At 42.6% G+C, this 26,755-nt stretch overlaps 2 protein-coding genes across 5 annotated transcripts; both read right to left on the bottom strand.

The window, feature by feature from the left end:
• Positions 1–2,333: 2,333 nt before the first annotated feature.
• On the bottom strand, positions 2,334–14,548 carry LOC144940719 (BBSome complex member BBS5). Of its 2 annotated transcripts, none has more exons than XM_078867078.1 (12): positions 14,425–14,548; positions 12,970–13,052; positions 12,698–12,763; positions 12,191–12,240; positions 11,781–11,908; positions 11,102–11,237; positions 10,362–10,457; positions 9,625–9,687; positions 8,492–8,626; positions 6,740–6,823; positions 4,091–4,114; positions 2,334–3,565 (listed from the first exon to the last, which is right to left on the bottom strand). In XM_078867078.1, the coding sequence occupies exons 1-12, from the start codon at positions 14,484–14,486 to the stop codon at positions 3,464–3,466; spliced, it is 1,029 nt and encodes a 342-aa protein (XP_078723204.1). In that variant the 5' UTR covers positions 14,487–14,548; the 3' UTR covers positions 2,334–3,463. The 2 variants fall into 2 exon arrangements, with proteins under 2 accessions (XP_078723204.1, XP_078723205.1); XM_078867079.1 differs by having other exon boundaries at positions 12,970–13,048; positions 14,425–14,495.
• Positions 14,549–16,111: 1,563 nt separating this feature from the next.
• LOC144940911 (bifunctional arginine demethylase and lysyl-hydroxylase PSR-like) lies at positions 16,112–24,847 on the bottom strand. Of its 3 annotated transcripts, none has more exons than XM_078867414.1 (6): positions 24,737–24,847; positions 23,900–23,989; positions 22,859–23,571; positions 22,155–22,290; positions 21,417–21,546; positions 16,112–19,573 (listed from the first exon to the last, which is right to left on the bottom strand). In XM_078867414.1, the coding sequence occupies exons 3-6, from the start codon at positions 23,563–23,565 to the stop codon at positions 19,488–19,490; spliced, it is 1,059 nt and encodes a 352-aa protein (XP_078723540.1). In that variant the 5' UTR covers positions 23,566–23,571; positions 23,900–23,989; positions 24,737–24,847; the 3' UTR covers positions 16,112–19,487. The 3 variants fall into 3 exon arrangements, with proteins under 3 accessions (XP_078723540.1, XP_078723542.1, XP_078723541.1); XM_078867416.1 differs by having other exon boundaries at positions 22,871–23,571; XM_078867415.1 differs by having other exon boundaries at positions 23,910–23,989.
• Between the last annotated feature and the right edge of the window lie 1,908 nt (positions 24,848–26,755).

Genomic DNA, 26,755 nt, shown 5'->3' with positions numbered 1-26,755 from the left:
CACGAAAGCTTTAAATCGAAATACAAACACACGGATTTTCTGGCATATACAGTGCAGCTTTTGCTATATATAGATGCACACCCATCGCGTCTCTTCTGCCCGTGTGCATGGAACACCGCTTGCTCCGCGCACCGGTCTCTGCACGCTCACGCCGCGTGCGTGTCAATCATCCGGCCGATTAATCGCGCAGCAGGTTAGGTAAATGCAGCGAATACCGCAGCAAGAGGATGAAGCGGGCGCCATACATCATCGGGCACCGCTCAGACCATTAACGCTGATGCCTGCTGAATGCTTAATGCAGAGACGATGGTTCAAAACACGGTTGAAGGTTTTGGTCGCACTCTGCGATATTGCTCGAACGGTCCCAAGGCTTTGCCGAGCGAGGAAGAGCTAAAAATACGAAGTGGTGATTACGCTATATATTATTTTAGGGCTCTACCGTACGCGTGTATTTTATGCGGCGCGAGCACGATTCAATTATTCACTGCTGGGGAAGCCCTACAATTTGCGCTCGTGTGTCAATATAAATTATACAATGGGAGGTAAGATTTGCGCAATCGTGCACTATGACCCCAGTAATCAGGGCTATCTCAGCCATGGCTTAGAATCAGTGAGTGGCGAGCGATATCTAAAACCGGTCCTGGCAAGCCGATTCATGAACCCGCCTAGACCAGCGTGGTTAAGCACCGTATGGTTAAAAAACTCCCAATGAATTGACACGGCGTGGTGAGCCTTCATCTAGCAGTATTCTGGAATTGTACATGAAGTATATTTATTTAAGGGCTATTTCTAACCACTGATTTTCACGATTGTTTTTTTTTATCGTAGATTGATCATTTCATTGACACGTCTCATTCTCTCTATGCGTTTGCGCTGCCATGAACGTTAACCCGCTTGCGAGGCTGCATTATGTTGCAAATACTCTAGAATATTCTTCATGACCGTGGATGATTTATTCGAAAACAACTGCTTAGCGTGACCGACACGTTGCACACGGACATCTGAACAGAAATACTTGAAACACCTGTTGTAAAAAAGGAACAGTTTGCCAAGATAGCAATTAACCTAGAAATAAATTGCAAGCGACAAAGATACAAAACAAACGTGTTACATTGAAAAGCATACGCAAATTACGTGGATGACTAATCACAAGAAAAGTGAGCGGAGTTAGGAAGAAGTGAGGTGTCAAATGAGTGCCAAATAATTATGAAATGGGCAAACACATTGCTGCGGAGGGAGCTGGTAGGAACGTTGGGTTGCTCGGTCAATGGCCAGGGTCAACGGCGGCGTGGTGTATTCCGCACATATGCCCGACTGTGAGGGCGGGCACAAGCCGGCGTGAGTAGGTTAAACGTTGAGTTTTATAAGGGACCACGGGGTGACCAGCCCCTCCCCACCCAGCCCCACCCCACCCTCCCCACCCAACCCCTCCCTGCACGACAGATGGACGGACACAATAATCCCCTGTGGGCTGGTGTAACCAGGAGGTTCCTACCAGTACTAAAACGTTGAATGAATGCACACTAGATGTTCACAGGGGAGAAGAAATTAATCATAGAACATCCATAGGACAGGAATTATAGCTTCATGGCTGCAGGAAAATGCATTAAAATAGAACGTTCTTCATTTATCAGTGGGTAATGAATAACTGAAAGTGGTTATGATATGTTCACTTGATTTATGGGATCCTGAGAGCAATGTACAAAGTACTATTTTTGCATTCATCAGAATATAAAACAAAATATTGCAACACTATAATCTTGTTTTTCGTGGTGTGTAGTCTGCAGAACATCATGTGTAGATATGAAGCAAGTTTAAACCTGTCATTTATTGCATATTTTCAATCATCAAACAACGGTTGTCTCATACTGCATTTATATTGACTTGAGACCATGTGCCAAATATGAAATAGCTCCTATTTTATGAAGCTATGCTATTGATTAAACTGCAGCACAGTAAAATCCGTGATTGCTATAGTGATGGTTGGTGTAACTGAAGCACAGCGGGGGGGGGGGGGGAAAGGCAACACACACACACGTGTGACTTCTTCGAGAGTAGAACATCCGTAAAGATGAGTGTACATAGAGCATTCCTCGTGGATTATAGTATGCACTACAAAACACAACGGACAAAAGAGAAACCTCATGACATTTTGGGTACATTTGCATTTTGAAAAAAAAATTCTTGGAAGACATTAGAAAAATACTCTCTGGTTCTTTCGGTAAAGTCACGTAGGTATAAAATAAAATTAAATCACAATTCCTGCAGTCACGAAAGCTTCAAACATTAGAAAAACATTTAGTGTAATTCATAAAACATCACAAACGACTCGATGTTTTTCTGGAGTTATAGACAACATCCCATTTATTTGAGTGCTTCTTTTGCACAACTCGTCATCAAGAATGGCCCCATTTACAAACACGAACATACACGAGTTTACCCCCCTTCAAATGAAGCCTAGATTTCAAATTTGTGGTTTCCTTAAAGGGAAAAAAAAATATTCTGAGAATCAATAGCATAGAATCAATAGCAAGTCTGTTTCTGGATGCACACAGCCTGCTATTAGGAGCCCAATGCTCAGAGTTTGTGCACATTAATTGTGGTATGGTATGTGTTTTGAATATATACTGTCCACTGCACACAACTGGTTTACTGACATTACAGAATGTACAAAATGAATCCCGCTATACAGCACATGCATCTTTTTTTAAAATAGTCAACAAAGAACACTTCACACTTACTTTTAATTAGCGGGGATTAAAAACACCAGATTAAGAGAGACTAAATTATTCACTATGAGATCATATGACCATTGTGTGCAGCATACACAAATTCCTCATACGCATGCCTAAAAAGTAATGATTAATTCATATCCTAATCGAGTGACATTCTGCTCACGTTACTCTGTTCAGCAGCCAAGGGGAGGCACTTTTTCTGGCCAGGTAGGCATGATGCTAATGAATTAAACTAAACGTTTTATTTCGTAAGGCCCACCGAGCTATTTAGCTCTTTTTTCAGAAGCGACCTGGCCACAAATGATAGTTCTACGAAGTGGCTTATCACATGCAAATGCATTGCAGCCAAATACTCTAAAACACGTTTCTAAATATGGAGGGAAAAAAACGGAGGACCCGGAGAAAAATCCAGGCGACCACGGGGAAAACACGCAAGCTCCAAATATACAGCAGGCATCGGGATCAAACCCACGATATCCTGTATACCAGGCCAGGTAGTTAACATCTCACAACCACAGCGCCAAGAGGAATGCCGTAAGGAAACTTATATTGGTGCTGCCTAAATCCATACAAAATTGCACTTATATACGAATGAGCCCTCATCGAATGATTACTTCTGAACAAAAAATTGTATCCTGTCAACTTTAGAAAATGTTCAACTTATTGCACTTGCGGTACAGGAGGAGGGTTTGGGAAATGACATTTAAGTGGCATACATGTAGACAAGCTTAGCTCACAACATCCCAGAGACTCTGCAGGGTAAATCCGTCACGCAGCTTCTCCACTGCAAGACCGAGATCTTCGTTGAATATGGGATCCCTATCTTGTTGCTGTAAACCAAAGTGACACGATACATGTTGGAACCACTTCTGGTGTCTGTGGAACGACAGCCCTATTCCAGACGTCTTGTAAATCCACTTGAATGCATTTGTCCCAGCTTTGTATTATTGGTTCAGTCTGTGTATATCCAGCAAATAAGTCGAATGAGCTCTAAAATAGGCTTCACTGCATTGTGCAACATTTAATATACATTTTTTTTCACAATTACTGTGTAGACTAATGACACTACATATTAAAAAGGGATGCCAAAATGAATTGAATGGAAGATGACTGGTGACTCAGGAGAATGATGTATTATACTGAGCCAATATCACAGAAAGCCTGTGATGAAATCCTTAGCTCTCAGCTGAAATAAAATACAATTCTCAAGTGCAGCAAGCTGAATGACCTCATTTAAGTTGCCAAGGACTACACATGTTACGGGAAAAAATATTGATTGTTCTATATGGATGGTAAATGCCAAAAATGGGTGAATTTTGATTGCGTAATTTTATTGACCATCTTGTTTGGCGTACCTTGTTTCCATCGGCAAAGTAGGCCTGCGAACAACACATGGAAACGGGTATGTAACGCATAACTGGCATTCCTCGTGGTATGGTTAGTAATTAGTACTATGTACCCCATTAACAACAATGTAACATACAAAAAAGCATATAAAGGGCCAATTTGAACCAAAATAGTGATATTTTCGTTTCTAATTGAATAATATGATTTTCAACGATTCTTCTTCTTACCTATAAAAGACATTTTTTGTCTGTCCGTCTGTGTGTGTGGCCGAAACTTGCAAAGGATTTGGCTCGCAAACCGTGGGGTTTACGTTGTTAAAAAGTAGCCAGGCATCACGCCATAAGCCCCGTGCCGAGCCAGCACTATTCCCATTTCGCGCCCGTCACCTTTAAAGTAGTGTAATAAACTATTTAGTGCTGTTATTTGTTATTCATTTATTAGCTAGCGCATGTTCGACCCTACCAACTGACACGCGTTCGGTGATGGGGAGGACCCCTACCAAGTCACACGCGTTCGGTGGGGGTGAGGGGAGATTATCTTTCGTGTACACTGCGCAAGGTAACACACATTTACAGCTCTCTTCAAACATTCATTACCATGACTGTTTACTCATTACAAATTGCCTTTTATCGGTAAGACATTTAATGACAGGGATTAAGCAATGTTTTACCCGAAGTAACACGATTTTTCTCCCCGTCTACCACTACCTTTGGCTTTCACGACCACGTCTTTATGTGAGCCCATGACACTTATGCACACGTTTTCTCTTTGAAAATAGGTACATTTCTAAATATCACTGTCCTGCTGACAAAATCCAGGTTTGAGGGGAAGAATAGCCTTTTTCTGTACTCTTGAGGCATAAGCAGCCACGCAATATCACTTACTGCATAAATATACTCAATTACGTCTTCATTCTATCATATTTACACTTGCCCCCTCAGTTCAGGGGTTGAGCAGTGACGTGATGTCAATTACGCTTGATTGGTGCGCATCTGCTCATAGTTACAGGTAGGTTAGGTTCATTTTGTATTTCGTTGACTTTCATAATTTGCCGCTCTTGCTCGCGGCAAATGTTTGCACCAAAATGGCGGAACACCCTCGCAATCGCTCCTTATTACTTAGTATACACGCGTGCATTTCCCCTCTCCCTTGCTTCTTTCGCTATGCGTGTGCACGTCCATGTGTGCGTGTGAGTCCATATATGTGTGTGCGTTGTGTCTGTGCGAGTCCGTGTGTGTGTGCATCAATGTGTGTGAGAGTCAATGTGTGTGTGTGACAGTCGCTGTGTTTGTTTGTGTACGTCCATGTGTGTGTGTGCGGTATGTGTTTAAGTCGATATGTGTGTTTCAGTCGATGTGTGTGTGTGTACGTCGAAATGTGTGTGTGTGTACGTCGAAATGTGTGTGTGTGTACGTCGAAATGTGTGTGTGTGTACGTCGAAATGTGTGTCTGCGTGAGTCCATGTGCGTTTGTAAGTCGACGTGTGTGTGTGTAAGTCGATGTTTTGTGTGTGGGTCGATGTCTGTGTGTGAGTCGATGTGTGTGTGTGAGAGTAGATGTGTGTGTGTGAGTCGATGTGTGTGTGTAAGTCTGTGTCTGCGTGAGTTCATGTGCATTTTTAAGTCGACATGTGTGTGTGTGTAAGTCGATGTGTGTGTGTGAGTCGATGTCTGTGTGTGAGTTGATGTGTGTGCGTGGGTCCATGTGTGTGTGTAAGTCCATGTGTGTGTGTCTTAGTCAATGTGTGTGTGTAAGTCCATATGTGTGTGTGTAGGTCAATGTGTGTGTGACTATGTATGTGTGTGAGTCGATGTGTGTGTGTAAGTCTATGTGTGTGTGTGTGTGAGTCGATGTGTTTGTGTAATTACATGTGTGTGTGTGTAAGTAGATGTTTGTGTGTTTGAGTCCAAATGTGTGTGTGTGTGGAAGTCGATGTATTTGTGTGTGTGGGTCGATGTCTGTGTGTAAGTCGATGTGTGTGTGTCTTTTTCGCCCGGGCAACGCCGGGTACTTCCCGCTAGTAACCTTATAAATTATTTTTAAAACCTGAGGTTTGTCAAGGCATTGTGTCCAACTGAATTGTCTGAGATTGAAACGCGGCTTAAATATTTTTCAAAAAGCACTCAATAAGATTTTCTCTGTTTATTCACACATTTTTTTCCCAGCTCACAATAATATCCAATGGCCAATTTGGAGGATAACTTTTGTTTATCAAGCCATCAGGTAGTGTCAATTCTTATTTAGTGAAAGTCCTTCTGTTGAATATATCAGTCCTCGGCACAATTGTGGCAGTATGGTATTTTTTACGCATTTCACGGACAACCACTAAGGCCTGGGCATCAGATCGTAACGTGGGTGGAGTGGAGCGTTAATTTAGTCATCATTTTTCATTTTTGTCAAGGTCGCAGTCTATTACCATTTTTGGTCTTTTTCCGTGCACTGCAGTCTCTAATAACATAACTAAATTATCTTAGTGTGTCTAAATTCGGACTAATTTAATCTCGTCAGCCAATCACACTTTGGTCTTTTGGCGGGCTGTCATTGTCGCCATACCTGATGATTTTCATCCACATCGTCATCATTGACTAAAATAAAAATCTTATTTTCGTCACTAATTTTATTTTAAAAATTTACATTGGTGGGGTGCAAGTTTGTACCACGAAGGCGTCGCTTGGCTCATCCTGTTGAATTTCCACGTCATCCAAGGCATTCTCCACTGTCACTTCATCAAGTGGCTGGGGCTGCAGAAATACAAATACCCACAATATAATTACATAATAGTACAGGCATGTGGTGAAAAATCACACAACTATGCTAAACTATTTTTTTCCAGCTATATAGCTCTTTAACAGAAGCAACCTGGCCACAAATGATAGCTCAACCAAATGGCTTATCATGTGGAAATTTATAGCAGCCAAATATTTTAAATGCATGTTGATGCTAAATGTGGAGGGACAAAGCAGAGGACCCAAAGAAAAATCCGTGCAACCACGGGGAGAAGATGCAAACTCCAAATATACAGCAGGCGTCAGGGTTGAGATGGAGCCCACGACCTCCTGTATACATTGCAAGGTAGTTAACATCTCGCCACCACCATGTCCTCAGAGGAGGCCAATTTTACAAGATATGTAAAATTGGCTGTTTTACATGAACATAAAGTGTGCTGATAATTGTCATTTCTGCCAGTCGTTTAGTAGCAAAGTATCGCTTTTTGGTGGCCAGGAGCCATATATTTTACTTTATCACGTGGAATTTCACACAGCTCTACACAATGTGAGATCATGTGATTAAACAAGCAGAAGACACACAGCCATGAATATTTAAAATTACTCACATATGCTACTTAACAATAGTAATTACTCATGTATCATGGCCAACCCATCACAGATCAGGAGGCCAATTTTGTATTTAAAATTTGCCAGTAAATACATTTAAATGTACTCTTTGGTTCTTTCGGTAAAGTCACGTAGAAAGAAGATGAATTGAATCGAGTACGACGTTTCGATTGCAACACAAGCAATCGTCGTCAGGTAGAACTAAATTTGAGAGAGAGACAAAACACAGACACGGAGACACACAGACACACAAGCAATTGAAACGTCGTACTCTATTATTTAATTAATTTTCTTTCAACGTCACTTTACCGAAAGAACCTAAGAGTAATTCCTGCAGTCACGAAAGCTTCAAATCACATTGAATTTTTTTTTATTAATGTAAAATCATTTACATTTTTTCACGAAACAATATACCCATTAATCACCTTACAGAGAGATGAGTCCGTGAGTGTTTGGCCGAGAACCAAACCTTGGAGAAACCCACTATACCTCTGTGTATGTAGGAATTCAACATTATAAACCTCAGTGGGGAACCTTTTTTCTGCCAAAGGCCATTTGGATATTCATAACATCATTCGCGGGCCATACAAAATTATCAAGTTAAAAATTAGCCTGTTATATTTGGTCAAACATTTAATTAACTCATCCCTGTGATGGCTGAACTACAGCAAAATAGGCAACCTTGCAATAGAACCGAGGTATATATAGGGACTCTATATACCTGCGATTCGTGATACATTTTTGGGTTAGATCATGTAGCTATGATGCAAAAATTACAGCCATGATCAATCCACTGTTGGATGAAGGCCTCTCCCAAGTAATTCCCATCTCTTATGGGCCATGAAATGTAACAATACACCTAGCACCTACAAACAAGCCAAATAATTCACTCCATATCCGTACGTTACTATCTCTTCCCCGTTACTCCATTGTTATTTAATAATACTCGGGGATCATTATACTAAAGCTATCCATATCACTTAGCCTCTGTATTACTGCAGGACCCCTACACACATCCCTGCACCGTAGCCCGTGTGATGTGTGAGATCACGTGAGAAGGATCCTTGTCCATACCCTGTCCTCGATCTCAAACTGCACCCCGAAAATGGGGCTGGCGGAGTAGACACGGTGCAGCGACTGGATCTCTTTCACTGCCTCCTGTAGCTTCTCGAGGGGGTCGATACGGAAACCCAGCACGTAGCCACCACTCTGCATGCAACCCGTGTAAATTTTTATCACATCAGTGACAAAAATAGCAAATTATTCCAGAATGTGATGAGACAAAATTAACTCGTTTGAATGAAGACACGGACTAAGATGATTAAGTAATGTTATTTGAAAATGAAGTGCACTGAGGAAAATCAAAAATTGTATTTGATAAACAAGTATGTAAAAGAACTGACCATGATCACTTACAAACTGATCTGACATTGGGGAGAGGGAAATTACGTGTCGCTCATTCCAAAAACTAATAACTCAGAGTGGACTAAATATTTGGCTGCGTTTGCCAACTAGACTCAGACTTGGCCAAACATCTACAGGTTGTCAGACTACACTATGATGACTAAACTAAAAATGCTAAATTAACACTGCATGCAAAGCATGCAAAGGACAGACATGGTTTATCACCACCGTTGTTCTCATCAACATACGCATTTATATGTACACGAAGGCCTTAGGTTAAAAGCATTGTATTTGGAATAGCTAAGTAATTTGGATTACTAGATATAAAGGGCATCCCGGTTAATGTCATTATTAGAGCTAATAGTTCAAAGTTAACCTTCTGGTCCTGTTGCACACAGGTAGTTGTCACCCACGTATATTGATTGGGGTTGTTCATAAAACATATTTTTGATACCAGCAAACTCACAAACCGTGAGCAAGAATACAAACCATGCTCCAATAAAAGATACCTGAAAGCTAAAAATGTGCTCATGGAGGCGACATGGCCCACACATATGCAGCTTGTTGCAGAGGTTTGCCATTGGAACCAAAGGCCACCCTGTTTAATACTGTGGGGATAATCATGAAATGTGCCGTCTGCTTTACGGTGAACGTTAAATATTCCGTGACGTTATTCGAAAAAGAGGCCAAGTACGCTGGCATAATGGCCCAGATTTTCCACCTTTGAAAAACGAAAAGACGCAGAAAAGTAAATCAAGTATGATTAAGCGATATAGAAACTATTTTTTCTTATATGTATTTACCTGTTGTGATGTTTCTATTACCAATGCAAGGCCAAACTTGGAATCTCTTATCTTCACTGAACGCTGCAATAAAAATGAAAAGAACTGTAATACACACATTGTCAAAAACTGTGTTTTACTGTACACACAAAATCATGTGATTTTCAATGTAGATATAATGTTAACAATAATAATGCATTAAAATGGATGCATCAGATATTTTATTGTGGAATACATACTAGATTGCCACTGTACAATCCAATCTTTCTCTGCATTTTTCCTCTGCCTCCCTGCCTGTTTTTTTATTTTCTCCCCAACTTTATTTTCATTCCTATACACGTATTGGCCTAACCCTCAAGAAATATTGCTCCTTAATGCCACAGCGTCCTGTCTGTCCCGGGCCTCGTCTGCCACCGGAACTACCCTGGGACTCCATGGTTACCGCCCCAGCTGCCCCTAGGACCCATTGGTCCTGGACACACCCTTCATTGCTCCGTGACTTGTTGGTCATTGGGCCCCGGTGTCCTGAGGACGTCCGGGGACTTGTTGGGCCCCAGTTGCTTCGTCCCTTTCTACTTGGCCTCATTGACTCTGGTCCGTGCTGTGGTGTTGCTCTCTCTGCCCTTCCCTGGGTGGCCCTGGCGTCAACCTCCTCTTCTCATTATTCCTTCTTCCCGAATGTCCCTCACTTCTATAAAGTGTTTTGAGATGCTCTACAAATTGGAAATGTTATTTACCATGTAAAACACACTACTCACAATTTGCAGGTATGGAATGCTGACGTTGAAGCTGTCATTCATGTTGGCATGCCACACCAGACGTACGTTACTTATAAAGAAGGTGCCCAGGTTTCCCTGCAAATAATTCATCCAAACTTTAGTGTATAGTCTTCATAACCCGTCAAAAAAAGCCATCTGCTACTGAAGCTAAAATACATTTCCATGATGCATTTATCTAAGTACATACTGGTGGAGTGGTGACACCGTTGTAAGCGCACTGCGCTTTGAACCCGGCAACCTTCGTTCAAATCTTGGCCATAACTCTCATCAGTTGCGAGTGATATCTCAACTAATCCAGGGACTCCTCTTCACCAACCCAAACTGACCAGTGTGGTGACGTATGGTCAAACTACCTCCATAAGTAATGCAGTAGAGGGAAGCATACATCCAGGAGTGGATGGACAAAGTTACGCATATTAATATTCTACAATTATATTTTAAATAACAACAGTACCCTTTTATCACCAACAATATTACAATTGTGCTATTAAAGTTAAACCATGCAGACAAATAAAACGTATTCATTTTACACTACATACTGGACATCTGTGATATACTGGACATATGTGAAAAAGAGCTTTACAGTATAATTACAAATTCTGATATTTTACACTTGAAATAGTGCCATACAGATGAAGTTTAGAGGCCTTTTATGCACCAATGTTTTAAGATTAATTAGATTTAGGCCTAGCACACCAGCCAGCAGTTGACACACAAACCTGGTCGCTTGACAGGTTCCAAACGCCGTTGATCTTGTCATAAACCTGTTCCTGCGGTAGAAGCCGCAGCTGCCTGTTACTGATCAGCGCACCACGAAGCTTCAGGTCGCGGTACATCTTAGATGTCTCGTATGCCCTGTTCAGAGCAATAAGCAGTTAATGAAGTTGCATTTGTAACAGGTGAATAATAGCATAATTTATTTTTTATTTAGGACAGCCTCACCGAGTCTCAAGACTTTTCCCAGAGGGTTAGGTACCGAGATGTTTGGCTAATTCCACTTAAAGAAATGTTTTACATATATATGAAAAGGCCATCAACAAATAGGATGACATGTCAAAACTCGAGGAAGACGGAGGGTGCTCATTGTGGATGTCTCTAAGTTAACTTTCATTTCGGAAACACTGAAGGGCCTGCAGAAAATCCTGACATATGATGGGTTAACAATGAAAAGGTCCAGATAGGCAAGTTTACAAAAAACACTTGGTATACTTCCATCTCCTGGCCACTTTGCAGCGCAGTAGGTTTGCCAATATCACAAAAATACATGACATACAAAACCCTTGCCTCCAAAGTGGAGAGTTGGCTTTGTTGCTCAAGAAATGTTAAAAATAGAAGAGGCAAAATGTCAGCACTACAACTTGTCGACTCTGCTATGAATATGAAATGCAAGTTGCCAACCTGTGTACAGCCATTACGGAGGTGAACAGACGGGGGCTTCCGGGCACCAGGTTGGTGAAGATGAATTCAAAGCGCGTGTTGTTGCACTTGGTCAGGATGTACAGGGCCTCAGTCTGCCCGCGCAATTTCTGTCCACCAATACACAAGCCACGATTTAATTTAATTTTTGAATGTTGCTGTGGAGCATTCAAGATGAACCAATAAAATTAGGTTTCTTTTAAACAATTAAACCCATTACATTTTAACTTAAAATTTGCAACTGGTCTACTAAAGCTATGGAGTGACCGTTATAACGGTCATTTTCCAGATATAGCCAGGAATTTTTAACCTCTGCAATAAACCGGACTGGTTTACGTGTATGTTTTCTATGTTCCCAATACAAGAGAGGAAATAAGAAAATTGAAACCCACCGAATTTGCTGTTCGTGTTGTGATGCTTATCACACAGTTGTAGCCAATAGCTGTGAAAACAATGAACAATACAGTGATAATCTTCATAACTAACTGAAAGCCCATTGCTATTGATGACCCATATTGTTATATTATCATGGATACTGTACAAAGTTAACATTAATTTTAAAAGTCTTGAGATAACTCAAGTTCATTAACTGGCAAGGTCGTTCAGTGCTAGAGGAAGCCACTTACAATCACTTTGAAGTTCAAATCCTGGGTGGAGATAACAGCCTATCATCTCTTCGGGGTTGATAAAATAAGTACCACTTTGTAGGGAAGTTAACAGTGGTTACCCTATGGAAGGAATAACCTCTGCCATAGGAATGTAGAATGTTTACCATTGGCTCAGGGCTGTAAACCGGAGATTAGCATTGCGTTAATGCCCATATGAGCAAAAGAATCACCCACTTTTAAAAAACAAAACTGCTCTTACACAGTTGAATAACGAAACTGCCATGCACTTACATAGGTTCACTCTTGGCAGTGATTGCGAGTGCCAAATTAGCCTCAAGTTTGTAACCAACAACCGACCTGCAACAAGAAAAGTGCACATTCACACCAAATAATGTTTAAATTGAAAAACATAACACGTCAGAAAGTTCATACGTGTAGCGTGTAGTATGTCCCGCTAAAACATCATTGACAACAATATGGCCTAATGGCATGCCAGGACAGTTAGTTGGTGCTTATCTAGACATTTTAATTCCCTGCAAACTGATGATGGGAGTGGCACTCACCACGATCCCCATTATTCCCCTTGGTGTCTTCAATTGAGTCCAGAGAATCAATGAGCAGTTCTCCTGCACGCATTCTCATCTGCCTGCCCAAGGATACAACAAAGTCCATGCTCAGTCAATGTAAACATGTCACAACACAGCGAAAAGCACAATTACCACGGACAGTCAGCTGATGGATGCAACGGCGAAGCTCTGAGTTGATTTAACAGTACACTGCGCTGATACTATATTTTAAAGTCGTGTAAATTTGGTATAGTGGTTATTGTGGAGTATGGTCAAGTAACTCACAATACCCACAAGGCACGGGCATGTATTCATCCAGCAGTGGATTGACAAAAGTGCTCAATATAGCCAAGTGACTGCCCTGCTAAAGTAATTCAATTTTATAACCGGATCATTTATAATGAAATAAAACGTGTACATTCACGAGTGCAGTAACTCAAACCCCAATTTTTTTTAAGTCACGTTTAAAAAGGAAAGCATTAAGTCTTTCTTATGGACATGGTAATAAATCACTGTACTCCATAATACAGGTTTTTTGGGGGGTTACATCACGTAAAATAAATGTGTCGTTAAACCCGCCACCACTCGACACAGGCAATTAGGTTTGTTACTTAAACAGAACGTGCCAATTTGTTACTATCACAAGCACACCGGTGTGTTGGAGAGCAAATCCACAACATTTACAATCTGAGTACGACGTTTCGCCAGTAATTGCAACCGCCATCATCAGGCGATAGCCAGATTTGTGGAGAAATCTTCCTGTTTCGCTCCTTAAATTGAGGGATAGATGTGATGTCGTCACTGTCGCCTTATGATGCCGGTTGTAATTACTGGCGAAACGTCGTACACTCAGATTGCAAATGTTGTGGATTTACTCTCCCAACACACAACCGGTGTGCTGTACTAGTAACGAATTGGCACGTTCTGTTTCCGTGACACAAACATTACTCATAGGCTGTGTCGGGTTTAACGACACACATTAAAATTTTGATTTAAAGCTTTCGTGACTGCAGGGATTCATATTCTTGGTTCTTTCGGTGAAGTCACGTAGAAGGGAAGTAATACAATAAGATAAATATTAAACAATAAAAAAAATCCCATCGTTCCCCTTAGTGTCTTTTTTATTGTTTTATATTAATATTATTTTATTATTCTCCTTCAACGTGACTTTACCGAAAGAACCAAGAATATGACACACATGTATATTTACGCGATTTATCGCTCGCGAAAGCCTATTTCATGTTAAACGCTGCACTGTGCGCGCGAGTTGAGCGGCCCGTAACCATGGCAACACGCGACAGGCCCCAAGCCTAACGCTAAACGTTGCAGCGACGCGGCGCTTTGCGGGAAATAAAACAACCGGCAGTGGCCAATGAAGCCGGCCTCGCCGAAGAGCCTGCGGGGAGGAAGGGGAGGGAGGTGAGGAGAGGGTGCCCGCTCCGTTGCTCTCACTGCGGGGAGACATCGAAGCGAATGTCGCGGTCTTCCCACAGCGCGTCCAAGGAGGCCGCCATCGCGGTCAGCCCGACGCTCCCGTCTCGCCAACGCTTCCCCGACGAGGACCAATCGCAGCGCAAGGCTCGCGTCACGTGAGGCATCCGGGGCCAATGGGGCGAGCGGAGTAAAGATGCGTGGTGGTGGGTGCCAGGTTGGGGGGGGCTGGGCGTGGCCGTAAATGACGCCACGCGATTTTGGACGATTTTTGACCCCTCCCCCTCGTCACACGACGTCACAAAAAGTCAGACCCCACCCCCCTCAAATATGACGTCACAAAGCTCTGCCCCCCCCCCCCACAAAACCATATTTCCATTTTGAAAATAAAACATGCTTCAAATCGCTTTAAACTATTGTCATTGTAGTGCGTATTTAATGCGGCGCTGCACTCTGATGTTGTAGGAGTGTTGTTATAACAATTAGTGTTGTTATAACAATTCTATATTTATTTTAAGTTGCGCATTTTGATGTGACGTCACATTTCTCAACCCCCCCCCCGTCACACATCGTCACAAATGTCTGTCCCCCCCCCCCTAGGTGCGTGACGTCATTTATGGACGGCCCCTTACTGAATTGTACCTCCAAAAGGTAAAATAGTCCACACCGTGTCAACCCACACGGTCTACCGCAGTCTTGTACGGGGGAATTGAATCAAACAATAACTGTCTATTTGTTTGTGTTTCTCCTTTGTAGGAGGATGAGTTTATAAAGGGGCACGGGGTGACCAAAATGGTCTGAATTGATCTGTAATAAGTTAGTCACTGATAAGGGATTGACAGCTATGTGTAGACACTAAAAACTATGAGTTAATAAAAAAAAAAAATTTGTTGTCTCTGTTTCTCCCTTGTGATGGGACTTTGTAAGATGAACGTTGAGATTTAAAAATTAACCCGTAAAAACAAAGTTTTGCACTATAAATCCTTTATATGCGTGGCGGCTAGAGTCCTCTCGTCCTCTGGCTTGAGATTGCTGCCACCTATGGGTCAGATGATTGCCTGCCACCATTAAGAAATTGGTAATTACATATAAAAACAATTTCCTAAAAAGTGTAAAATTTAGGAAAATTTTTTCACGAAAATTAATTGTCACGCATAACGAGTCTGTGTGCAAAATGTCAGCTCGATTGGATCACGGGAAGTGGGTAAAAAAACGACCGAAAGATTTGCACGGTCGTAAGCACGCAAGCAAGCAAGCAAGTTAACTTAATATAAAGGATTTAATAAAGGGTACGGGGTGACCAACAAGGTCTGAATTGGTCTGTAATAAGAGAGGCACTGGTAAGGGGTTGACAGGTATTGCTTTATATGCAGCCCATGTTCAAGTTGGATGAGAGCCTCAACTCGGTGTGCGAGTCATAAAAGGGGTGGTTATTTGACCATACAGTAATTGACGACGCTGGTCAGTGTGGGTTTAGTTAACGAGGGGAGCATAGACGTTGGCCCAAAGTGCAGTACAATTGATGTCGCTGTATTGCCCTTTACTGACAATGTTGCCCCTCGGTACTAACCAGGCTCAATTCCGCTGTGCTTCCGATATCTGCCACTGATGCCGACTATCCACAAATATTATACACTATTATGCATTGGACTATGTATGTTAATAGAAATTCAAACATTCATGTTCGCCAATATCTTCGTATTTTATTGCAATATTGTCCAGTTTATGCATTTGCATCGAACAAAAAAGATGTCAAAACTGCATCTCAATGCGCTTGGAGGCCATTGCTCAAAATTAGTTTAAAAAAATATATACTTTAAATCAGGGGCGCCTATCACACATGTATTTCATAATTTAAGTTAAAAGGCACTTCATGCACAAGACGAATTAATGTTTCTGAAGCACAGCATTTCTTCAATCATTGTCAAAAACTTCAAACGTTTAAAATTACTTCCGCACACACTTTCAACACAATTTCAGTTTTCAAATGAGAAAATATGGCACTAGGTTAACACCTAAATGTTTCATTTAGTAAATTCTGTAAAAGTATATTTTCGTTTATACAACACATACAGCATAAAATATTCAAATCGGCACGGATGTTGGAAGTATTGCCCATTTGGTACAAACATTATACTCATTTATCCAGAAAAGCCACACTTCAGTCCAATTACTTTGTTTATCAGGAGGGTCCTGCCTTGGGTGTTTTTTTTTATTTTCAGCCAATTTATGAATTAAATCTTAACTTAAAGCTTTCGTGACTGCAGGAATTCATACGCTTTGGGTCTATCGGTAAAGGCACGTAGATAAATATTTTTTTTTAAATCACGACGTTTCGATCGCAACACAAGCAATCGTCTTCAGGTGAAAAAATACAGCAGGCGGACTGCTGAGGCAGGAAGAAATATAGCGAGAGAAGATGATTGCTTGTGTTGCGATCGAAACGTCGTGATTTTGTCTTATTTTATTATTTTTCTATCTACGTGACTTTACCGAAAGACCCAAAGAATATAATTTATGAATTCTTTATACATGTGGGAGGAAACCGGAGCACCCGGAGAAAACTCACACATGCGAAGGGGCAACACTCTATCCCCACCGAGATGGAGATTAGTCCACTTGCTGTACTGCCTTTTTCTGGCGAGCCAAGGTATGGCACCTCGACCCCCACAGGGAGTTTAATAACATGTATGGTCCACCTACCCTAGCATTCACAGTGATGGATTACAAGCAGGCGCCGCCATAATCCTGATAATTGACATGAGACAATTTTAAATGTATTGTGGATTATTAGACAACTTGTTATCTCAGTGGTGGACACACATACAAGCGGGCTAATTTTCTTGCACTCAACTCAATAGTTGTTATCCACATGGCCATTTCAAAAGTTGATCAAGAAGAATGTGTTCTGCTTTCCTGGCATAAATTGCAAGTTTTAAAACAGTTAACCATGCTTAAAACTGTACCTGTGTGAACTTTACACACACAGTTGCAATATGAAAGGGATTTTGAAAACGGATTTCGTTACATTTAAATAGTAGGTACCACTGGGCTATCAATATAAAACACATTTACGATACTGGGAGCGTGGTAAGTTTATGTTTCAGAGTAATAATAATCACCACTATAACTTACAAGCCTGTATTCATCTACACACCATGTTCCCTTTAGGGGTGTATTGCCCATACTTCACCACGTTGAGCAGTGCAGGCTGATGACGAGTTCAAATATTATTTCCCATTCACGTTAGCCAAGGACAAAATCGAATTTAGGTAGAGATACGCATTCAGGGTTACTCGTGCAGTGCGCTATGTGTGCATAACCAGAGGTGGTGCAGTCACACCCTCTCGTGGGAAATGTGATAAGTGCATGCTGTTTCATATACACTCAGTGACAGTCTGACAGCACAAGACATAAGCAAAGTGTTTCATATCAAATTAAGCAAAAGTTTCATGAAAACAGATGCACCAAACACTGCATCAGCTCAAACTCAGATTATAATAAACATAACGTTTGCAATTCTAAATACACTACCAAAATTGTAACTACACTATTAACATAATTAGATCACACTAAATTTCGATTTAAGGCTTTCGTGACTGATATGCATATTCTTTTGTCAAGGCGCTCTTTTCCCCCCTTCCAAACCAGCTTATATATATGCTCCAAGCACGTGTGTTGTTTCATTCAGACGCTGTCGCCTCGACAGACCTGGTTTTTACCTGAGGACGGCTGCTTGCGTTGTGGCCGAAACGTTGTGAGAATTTTTTATTATGTTTTATTTTTATTATTTTATTACTTCCCTTCTACGTGACTTTACCGAAAGAACCAAGAAGATAGATCACACTATTTTGATATATGTAGCTTGTCCAATATGTAATGATTAGAGTAATGTGACACACCCGAATAAGTTCTGCTTAGGTCCAAGTTAATGGTTAGAGTAATGCGACACAACCGGAATAAGTTCTGCTTAGGGACCCGATGCGCTAGCACCACCCCTAACTCACTCTCACCTTTGGACTTGTCAGGATGCAGAGGCAGTAAGCTTTGTGTCAATTGCCTCAATCGTGACAGCAATTTCAGTGCGCTCTCAATCTTTACACGTACTGAAATTAATCATCATGTTTATAGGTTGTTTTCCATGCTAATATTTCCAACGCAAACCTTGTTTAGTTCTACTGAAGCATGTAATTATGCATCACGTGCTCATATTAACAAGGGTACAACCGTGCAGAGGCAGGTCCAAGTCAGACAAAAAAACATTTTACTTCCCCAGCCATCATACATCTGTTGTGAAAAAAGATAGCGTATTTAATCTCAATGGACTTTCATCCACCTGTCATGGTTTGAGAAACTATAGTTTAAAGCAATTTTCACATCTTATACATCGATATTAACACATCTCCCATTGCTGTCTAAATGTGCATACATATGTAGTAGGAAATTACCAAATCACCCGGAATCCACCCAACCTCATCACATCTCAGGAGCTAAGCAGGCTTGAGCCTGGATAGTGCTTGGATGGATGATCACCAGGCATGCCAGTTTGCCAAAGGTGGCTGTGGAGCTACGTGGTGGTCTGCAGAGGGCAATGCAACGAAAACCCACTGTTCTTTTGTATCGTACTTACATGCCCCCCACCCCTCCCCACACCTATGTTCCCCACGTTTACCAATCCGCACTGACCAGCGTGGTGAAATATGGCTAAAACAACTCCCACAACTGACATGGCATGTGTGTGTTTAATTTAACATCAGAAATAGGGGAGCCAAAGCTACTCCTTTGTGTGCCATGCCAATACAAACGGGTACATCGATCATGACGACAATTCACAATTACTCGATGGAATATCAGTGTTATATGTGAAAATTATAACAATAAGTTACAGACCTTTGTCAATTCAGTTATTTTCAGACAGATCCTGGCTAAGTTCTAAATTATTTTGCCACCAGTGTACATGGACAGGAAATTAACCTGGGTGACCGGGGATTGTGATGGAATGTGACATCATAATTTCCCACTTACAAACACACACAGCATTTGCAATACTCTGCAAACAGGGAGGTCATGATAATGAATGGTAATCAGTCGTACTCAGAGCCGATGGATATGCAGATCTCTCCAGGGTGAATGTAGGTGGAATGGTACCATTGGTTGGTGTCCACAATCACTGCAATGGAAAAATAGGTAAATGTAAGGAATCGAAATTACTTTCTCACGCCACTGCTGGGGGATGGAGCTCTAGAACTTTCCTCTTATGCATATTTTGGTATACTCTCACACTGGTCAGATGCCTTGAAAGAGATGTGAATACCAACCCTTTACCCCACCACACGTGACCTGCCGATCGACTGTGGTGACCCCATATATACTGTCGGGTGGGCAGATGTGGCGGGGATATAATAAATTGCCCATGACTTCAACTGTCGCGCCAGGAGGTTGAACCCGGTGAGCTTTGTGTTGCAAGTCCATTGTGCAAACCATTATACCACAATAATGAAAATAATTAGTTTATCTAGGAAGTACAATATTGAAGCATTACAAGCAGGTACGAAAGTGTGCTCCATGCAACTAAACATTAAATGGAATGATTGTTTTTTTAAAGATCTGTATAATTATTCTCCCTAACATTGAGGATGATGACCGCTAGGACTCCTAGGAATCGGGGTAGTCCAGCCATCAGCAAATTGCATCATGAACAAAGAAAGAATTTTACATCAATCACTTCTAACAGTCATTTTGACCCCTTTGGTAAGGTCAAATACGAAGGTGTTTATTAAACCAGCACCTTTTGATGTATTAACAAGTCAAACCTAACCTCTTGATGAATATTTAACATCAACAGTTCATTCAAAATCACAGAATACATTGCAGTCTACAAGGAAGGGGAACAAAGAGCTCACTGAGACCAAATCTACGTGATCAGCTGCAGCAAAACTCTCCTTGTGCCTGCAAAGCATCACAGCAGAGTCACGCAGAGCGGGAAAATGTAAATGCGGTGACAAATGTGGCCGCTCATGAGGGTTTCTGTCATGTGGCTTTGTCCAAATGTGCCAAATTTAAAGATTACCTGCAAAAATGTCTCATTCGGGATTACACAATCAATGATTGCGCCCTATTGGTGGACTAATGCCCACTTGCATGAGTCACATTGTGCCGCACCGGGACAGCTGCCATTGGGGGTGCCCTTCGTATGTTTGATACGAGATGCGATGTGCTTTGAGTTGGTGGGGCATTTAAGCGCCATATAAATGCAAAGATAATTTGTTACGGCAATATTACGATATATATCATACTTTAACACACGGAATTATCGATGCTTATTATATTTATCTTCAAATATTTTATTTCCTCACAAAATGTCTGTTGAATAACAGACTCGATAATTAAATTTGCCAATAAATAACTAGTATCAAATTAAATCATTGCTTCGCTAAATGTTTATTTCCAAGTAATTGACAATATGGCAATCGTACTATGTAATCATTTTTGTAGTTCTTGTATTTATTTCTTGTGCAGCAATATTTGCCTTATAAGCATTATGGGTATGAAGTAGATATTATTTGAAACCGATGGCAGGCAAAATGTTGAACGAAATGCATTTTAAGACTTTCAGAAATCGTTTTTCGAGGAGCAAAGTACAACAATACAATTGCAAAGAGCGATTGAAAAGTTAAAAGAAACGGATATTTTGATAATCGCCATATTCTTCTTGGTTCTTTCGGTAAAGTCACGTAGAATTGAAATAATAAAATAATAAAAATAAAACATAATAAAATAATTCTCACGACGTTTCGGCCACAACGCAAGTGTCGTGAGAATTATTTTATTATGTTTTATTTTTATTATTTTATTATTTCCATTCTACGTGACTTTACCGAAAGAACCAAGAAGATGAATCCCTGCAGTCACGAAAGCTTTAAATCGAAATCGCCAAATTATGATATCTAATGTTGTACCATATCGTAAAATCATAGTGGCAACCCTACTGCTCATGCACATGCCATACGTACGTATGTCTCCCTTCTGAAGTGTTGCTTGCAGGGGATGGCAAACCTCTTCACACTCCGGGGGTGGCAACAGGTCCCATGTTTTCATTCCTGAGATCTGAGCCTGCCAAGACGGACGCTGCACTTTGTCCAGCTGATTATGAGAGAGAAAAAAACGTAAACTACTTTGTTATTAAATAATACATTCCACAGCGAAAGGGTTTTAGGTCACACGGTGAAGAAAAAAACCCCATCCAGTTGCGAGCATCTCTGATTGCACAGTGCTTCAGTGTAATCGATCAGGCTTCATATTTAACTCGCCATCAGATGTAGTGCCAATGACTAAATCACCCAGAAGATAAACAATTTTGTTAGATCTCAGAGGCTAAGCAGGCTTGAGTAAGAGTTGGAAAACAGGAGTTTTTAGCAGCTTCGGGGCGACGTTGGCAGTAGAGGGCAGTGCAGAAAAATGCATTGTTGTAATGCTATGTCCACAATCTCTGCCCTCACAAACCCACACGGTGTGGGGAGGCTCATACCATGTGGGTTTGTGAAATGACCAAGAGCTGTACAAGTACACATAGACATTGGCAGGGGGGAGTTGCTGCAGTGGTTCAGTGGTTCCCGCACTGGGCTCTGGACCTGGGCACCTGATAATTCAATTCCCCACAACAGATAACACCAGTGACAAATTATATGTACATGTACTGACTCTGGAGACCCCCACACCCCCTGTGTTGGCACATTGAGCAATGGGCGTACGTGAATGTGGCTTCCCTGGCCGGCCCAACCCATGAACACCCAGTCAAGCGTGCTGCTCTCCGAGTTGGCAGGGAGGAAGGCTGGCCGCTGGTAGTAGCTTCGCAGGATGGGAGTCAGCTCATCGCTGCAGCTGCTCCTGTGGTGAAAACACAAAATCCCATGTGCACAATTCAATATGAACCCATACAAAACTTCTCAAATCCCAAGGTGTAATGTAAAACCTATTTGAACAATGAAATTCATGATAACTATACAAATTGTTATTTTCAGACCTTTGTCAGTCTACTGCTAGATGAAAACCTTTCCATGCTGTTGCTTTCGATGGGGGTTGTTTGACCATACATCATCATGCTGGCCAAAGCAAGTTAGTGGAGGGGGAGGGTAGCGCCCAGAATTGCTTCAGATATCACTCGCCACTGATGTTCGCCGCGTCAACACATTACAGTGTGTCAACCATTACACCACAGCAGCATCCTTAATATTGTATGAACTATAAAGCAGTACTACAAGCCACCAAATATTCCAAGCATAACTTTGCACAAGATGACCACTATAAAAACCTCATGTTATAAGTTACAAGAGGTATTTTATTTATTTTATTTACTAACTCTTCACCTTAGACCCGAGCGAAAGAATCGATGTGTGTGATGTAGAGCTTTGTGCTTTCATCCATCAACACCGACAAGGTGTGCCGCCACACTTACCATCCCACGTACCAACTGGGGCCGCCATCCTTCAGGGTCGCTCTCTCCTCTGTCATGTTGAACACGTCGGCCAGAGAGGTGAAACCCGACGAATACGAGAAAAACTGACACTCCTGCACAGTCTTCCGCAGCGCTTCGCTGTGGTTCAAGTACATCAACTGGAAGAACGTGAAATTGAAGTCAGCGAGTGCTTTCCAGCCGCTTGTGGCCCCGCGCACAAGCAGCGGCCGACCTGTGTAGGCGAACGTCCTCAAAAACTCCTGCGGCGACAGCTGGTCGCAGGCCAGCACGGGCACCTGCTCCATGTCCGCACACAGGCTGGGGCAGTGAGAGGGCGGGCGGCTGATCTCGGTCGCCACCAGCCCCATGTCCATGAGGCAGGGCTCGGAGAACAGCGAGTCGCCCTTGGCCACGGCCAACACGATCGAGGCAGCCAGGGCTGCCACGGCGCACAGTCTCGCCGGGGTAAGGGCACAGTAGAGGCGGGTGGCCCACGTCCATCTTCCGGCTCGGTGGCCGGATCCGTCTCTTAGGTGCTTTTTGCACGGTCGGCGCCTAGGCTTGCTCAGGCACTGCATTAACGCGTCCCTTGCCTCGCGTGGAGTTAAGCCGCCGTCGACGGCGCTCTGGTAGAGCTCTAGGAACTTAGCTGTGAGTGCTTCCACGGAGCGGGCATCTTGCAAGTTGTTCTCATCCGTCGTACCCATTGCTCGCTGCCGGGAGAGTGCAAACACGACGGGAAGGGCGTGGGTGTGAGATAAAAGTCATTGGCGAGTTCGTGTTTTGGCTTGTTGCATGGATGCCATGTTACGACTTGGCAACCCCAGCACACTCCTGATTTATAGTGGACTTAAAAACGCAATTTTGGTATATCTGCTAAGCAGTCAGAGGGCAGTGTAATGTACTTTGTGTTGTGAAGTGGTTGCAAAGTGGTTGGTGCACTATGCTGTGAACATGGCTCCCTACATGATTCCTGGCTATGGCTAACATAAGTGGGGAGGGATATCTGAAGCGTTTTTGGGGACAACCCCTTTCACCAACCTGCACTGACCAGCGTGGTCAAGAATGGTTGAACCTCCAGGATCGACACGGCGTGGGGAGGGCTTCATCCAGCAGTAGGTTAACAAACGTCTGTAAATGTAAATGATAAAGTTTTAGTACACAGTATTCATTAATTCATGCAATGTAATTCAATGTCAATGCTATTTTCAATATTTATTTAGGCGAGCGATAGTTTGTAACTCCTCTTATGTCAGGTAGACTTTGGCACACATACTATAATAAAATAAGTCATCACAGCATTGCAACCAATACGCCAGTAATTGGGTTAAGAACTGCACACATCACATCTGAACTCAAGATTTTGACCAAATCACCAAGAATATTCGCCCGCTCTCATCAGATCTCCAAAGCTAAGCAAAGTTGAGCCTGGACCACCATGCATCTGAGTGACCACCATGCTTAGAGTTGTTATTGTGGGCCAACGCTATCAGCAGATGGCACTGCAGCAATATCCATTGGTACTGTGCTGAACTTCTATGCTCCCGCGACCTTACGCTCACAAACCCGCAGGGCCCCCTCGTCCAGCAGCGGATTGACAACACGGCACTGATTCTAGATTTGAAGCTTTCGTGACTGCAAGGATTCATATTCTTAGGTTTTAAAAACACACAAGTAGCTCCGATGCCTAGAGCTGGCTGGTAAACAGTGCGAGCGTTCATACTGGCCGGACACACAACACACTCCCCTCTCTCTCTCACGCCTTGCAAGACGCGATCACTAAATCACGTCTCGCGTGTTTGTCCGGCAAAGTTTGTTAAAGGCAGTGAAGATGGGGGGTGGGTTAAAGTAAGCGTAACTCGTAGTTCATGAACTGACCGCACAAGTGACCAGGATAACCCGCGTGGCCGGTGCGAGAGATCTCGACTGCCGCTGAGCCTCTGCTGGGCGAGAAGTTTCCTCTTCTCTCTACAAGCGACAGCGACGAAATTCCAGCACGGGTGGAGGTAGCAAAGTGGCAGCAGCAGCAGCAGCGTCCAGACCGGGGCGGTACGGAGGCCGGGGTGAAAGAGGGCGGGGCGAGGGCGGTAGGGGGCGGGGCGAGGGCGGTAGGGGCGGGGCGAGGGCGGTAGGGGGCGGGGCGAAGGCGGTAGGGGGCGGGGCGGACTGTGGAGAGGCGGGGCCACGCGTATATGGCCACGCCCTTCACAGCTGGAAACCAAGTCCACCTCGGCTGATAACACCCCGGGTGACAACAACATAACCTACTGAACTTATAGTTTTTTTTTATTTTACCAGGTAAGGGGCCGTCCATTAATGACGTAACGCGATTTTGGACTATTTTTTACCCCCCCCCTTGTCACACTGCGTCACAAAAAGTCAGACCCCCCCTCAAATATGACGTCACAAAGCTCTGCCCCCCCCGCCTCCCAAAATAAAACATGCTTCAAATCGCTTTAAACTATTGTCATTGTAGTGTGTAGTTAATGTGGCACTGCACTCTTATGTTGTAGGAGAAAACATTTATTAAAAAGTATATTTAATTAAGTAGAACGTGTTGTCTATATTTATTTAAAGTTGCGCATTTTGATGTGACGTCACATTTCTCCCCCCCCCCCTCGTCACACATCGTCACAAATGTCTGACCCACCCTAGGTGCGTGACGTCATTTATGGACAGCCCCGACGACCCAATGAGCTATTTCGCTCTTTTGTGACAACAAATATCTATAATAAAAATACTGAACAATTTTATTTTTATTTTACCAGGTAAGGCGCACTGAGCAATTTAGCTATTTTTCAGAAGCGATCTGGCCACAAATGATAGCCCAACAAAGTGGCTTATCGTATGGAAATGTATCGTAGACAAATACTCTAAACGCACGTTTCTAAATAGTGTAGGGGAAAACCGGAGGACCCGGAGAAAAAAAATCCCACGTGGCCACGGGAAGAGAGACATGCAAACTCCAAATATACAGGCGTCAGGGTCGGGATCGAACCCACGCATTCCTGTGTACCAGGTAGGGCAGTTAACATCTCACCACTGTGACATTGAAGATCCCTGGATTTAATCTACCACAATCCTAAACTGCATCCGTACAAACCATGGTAGATGCGGATACCTGATGCACAAATGGAAAATTAAAAACTCCCCAATCTGTGACTGTAGTCATCCAGAACGGACCGTAACGTATAATGATGCAATTCGCGATCCACAAATACGAATGAGACATCACAGCGATACATTCCGCTGCTCCTGTGATGGGGTTATCTGGCTTGCCCACCTGAATGTGAAATCGTAGTTGTTGCCCTGCATCTACATCAGGAGCCATACGAAAAGAGAAGATTGAACACTTATTAAATGACAAAAGTTTTAAGATTATTTGTATTTGTTTCACGGCTAGTTTACGAGGGAGAACTATGGTGAACGAGCACAAGCAGCAACGCCACGGTGGTGAGATGTTAACTACCTCGCCTGGTATGCAGGAAGTCGTGGGTTCGATCCCAACCGTGACTCTTGCTGTATATTTGGAGTTTGCGTGTCTCTCTCGCCGTGGTCACGTGGATTTTTCTCCGAGTCCTCCGGTTTTCCCCTCCAAATGTAGAAACATGCATTTGGAGTATTTGGCTGCAATAAATTTCCACCTGATAAGCCACTTCGTTGATCTATCATTTGTGATAGCCATGTCGCTTCAGAAAAAAAGCTATATAGCTCAGTGGGCCTCACTTGGTCAAATTTAAATAGTGTAGTTTAGCAGCAATATAAATAAAAGATGAAAACATAAAATATTGCAATGACCGAGCATAGAGGGGTCCTGAATGAATATTGCACAACTATCAAACCGTAACGGTTGTAAACGAAACACGAGAATAAAACAATTGTCGAACTTTTCATGAC

The sequence above is a fragment of the Lampetra fluviatilis genome, chromosome 23 (genome assembly GCF_964198595.1).
Source record: "Lampetra fluviatilis chromosome 23, kcLamFluv1.1, whole genome shotgun sequence".
NCBI classification, from domain to species: domain Eukaryota; kingdom Metazoa; phylum Chordata; class Hyperoartia; order Petromyzontiformes; family Petromyzontidae; genus Lampetra; species Lampetra fluviatilis.
Note: the sequence above shows the minus strand (reverse complement) of the source record. Positions and strands in the feature narration are given on the sequence as shown.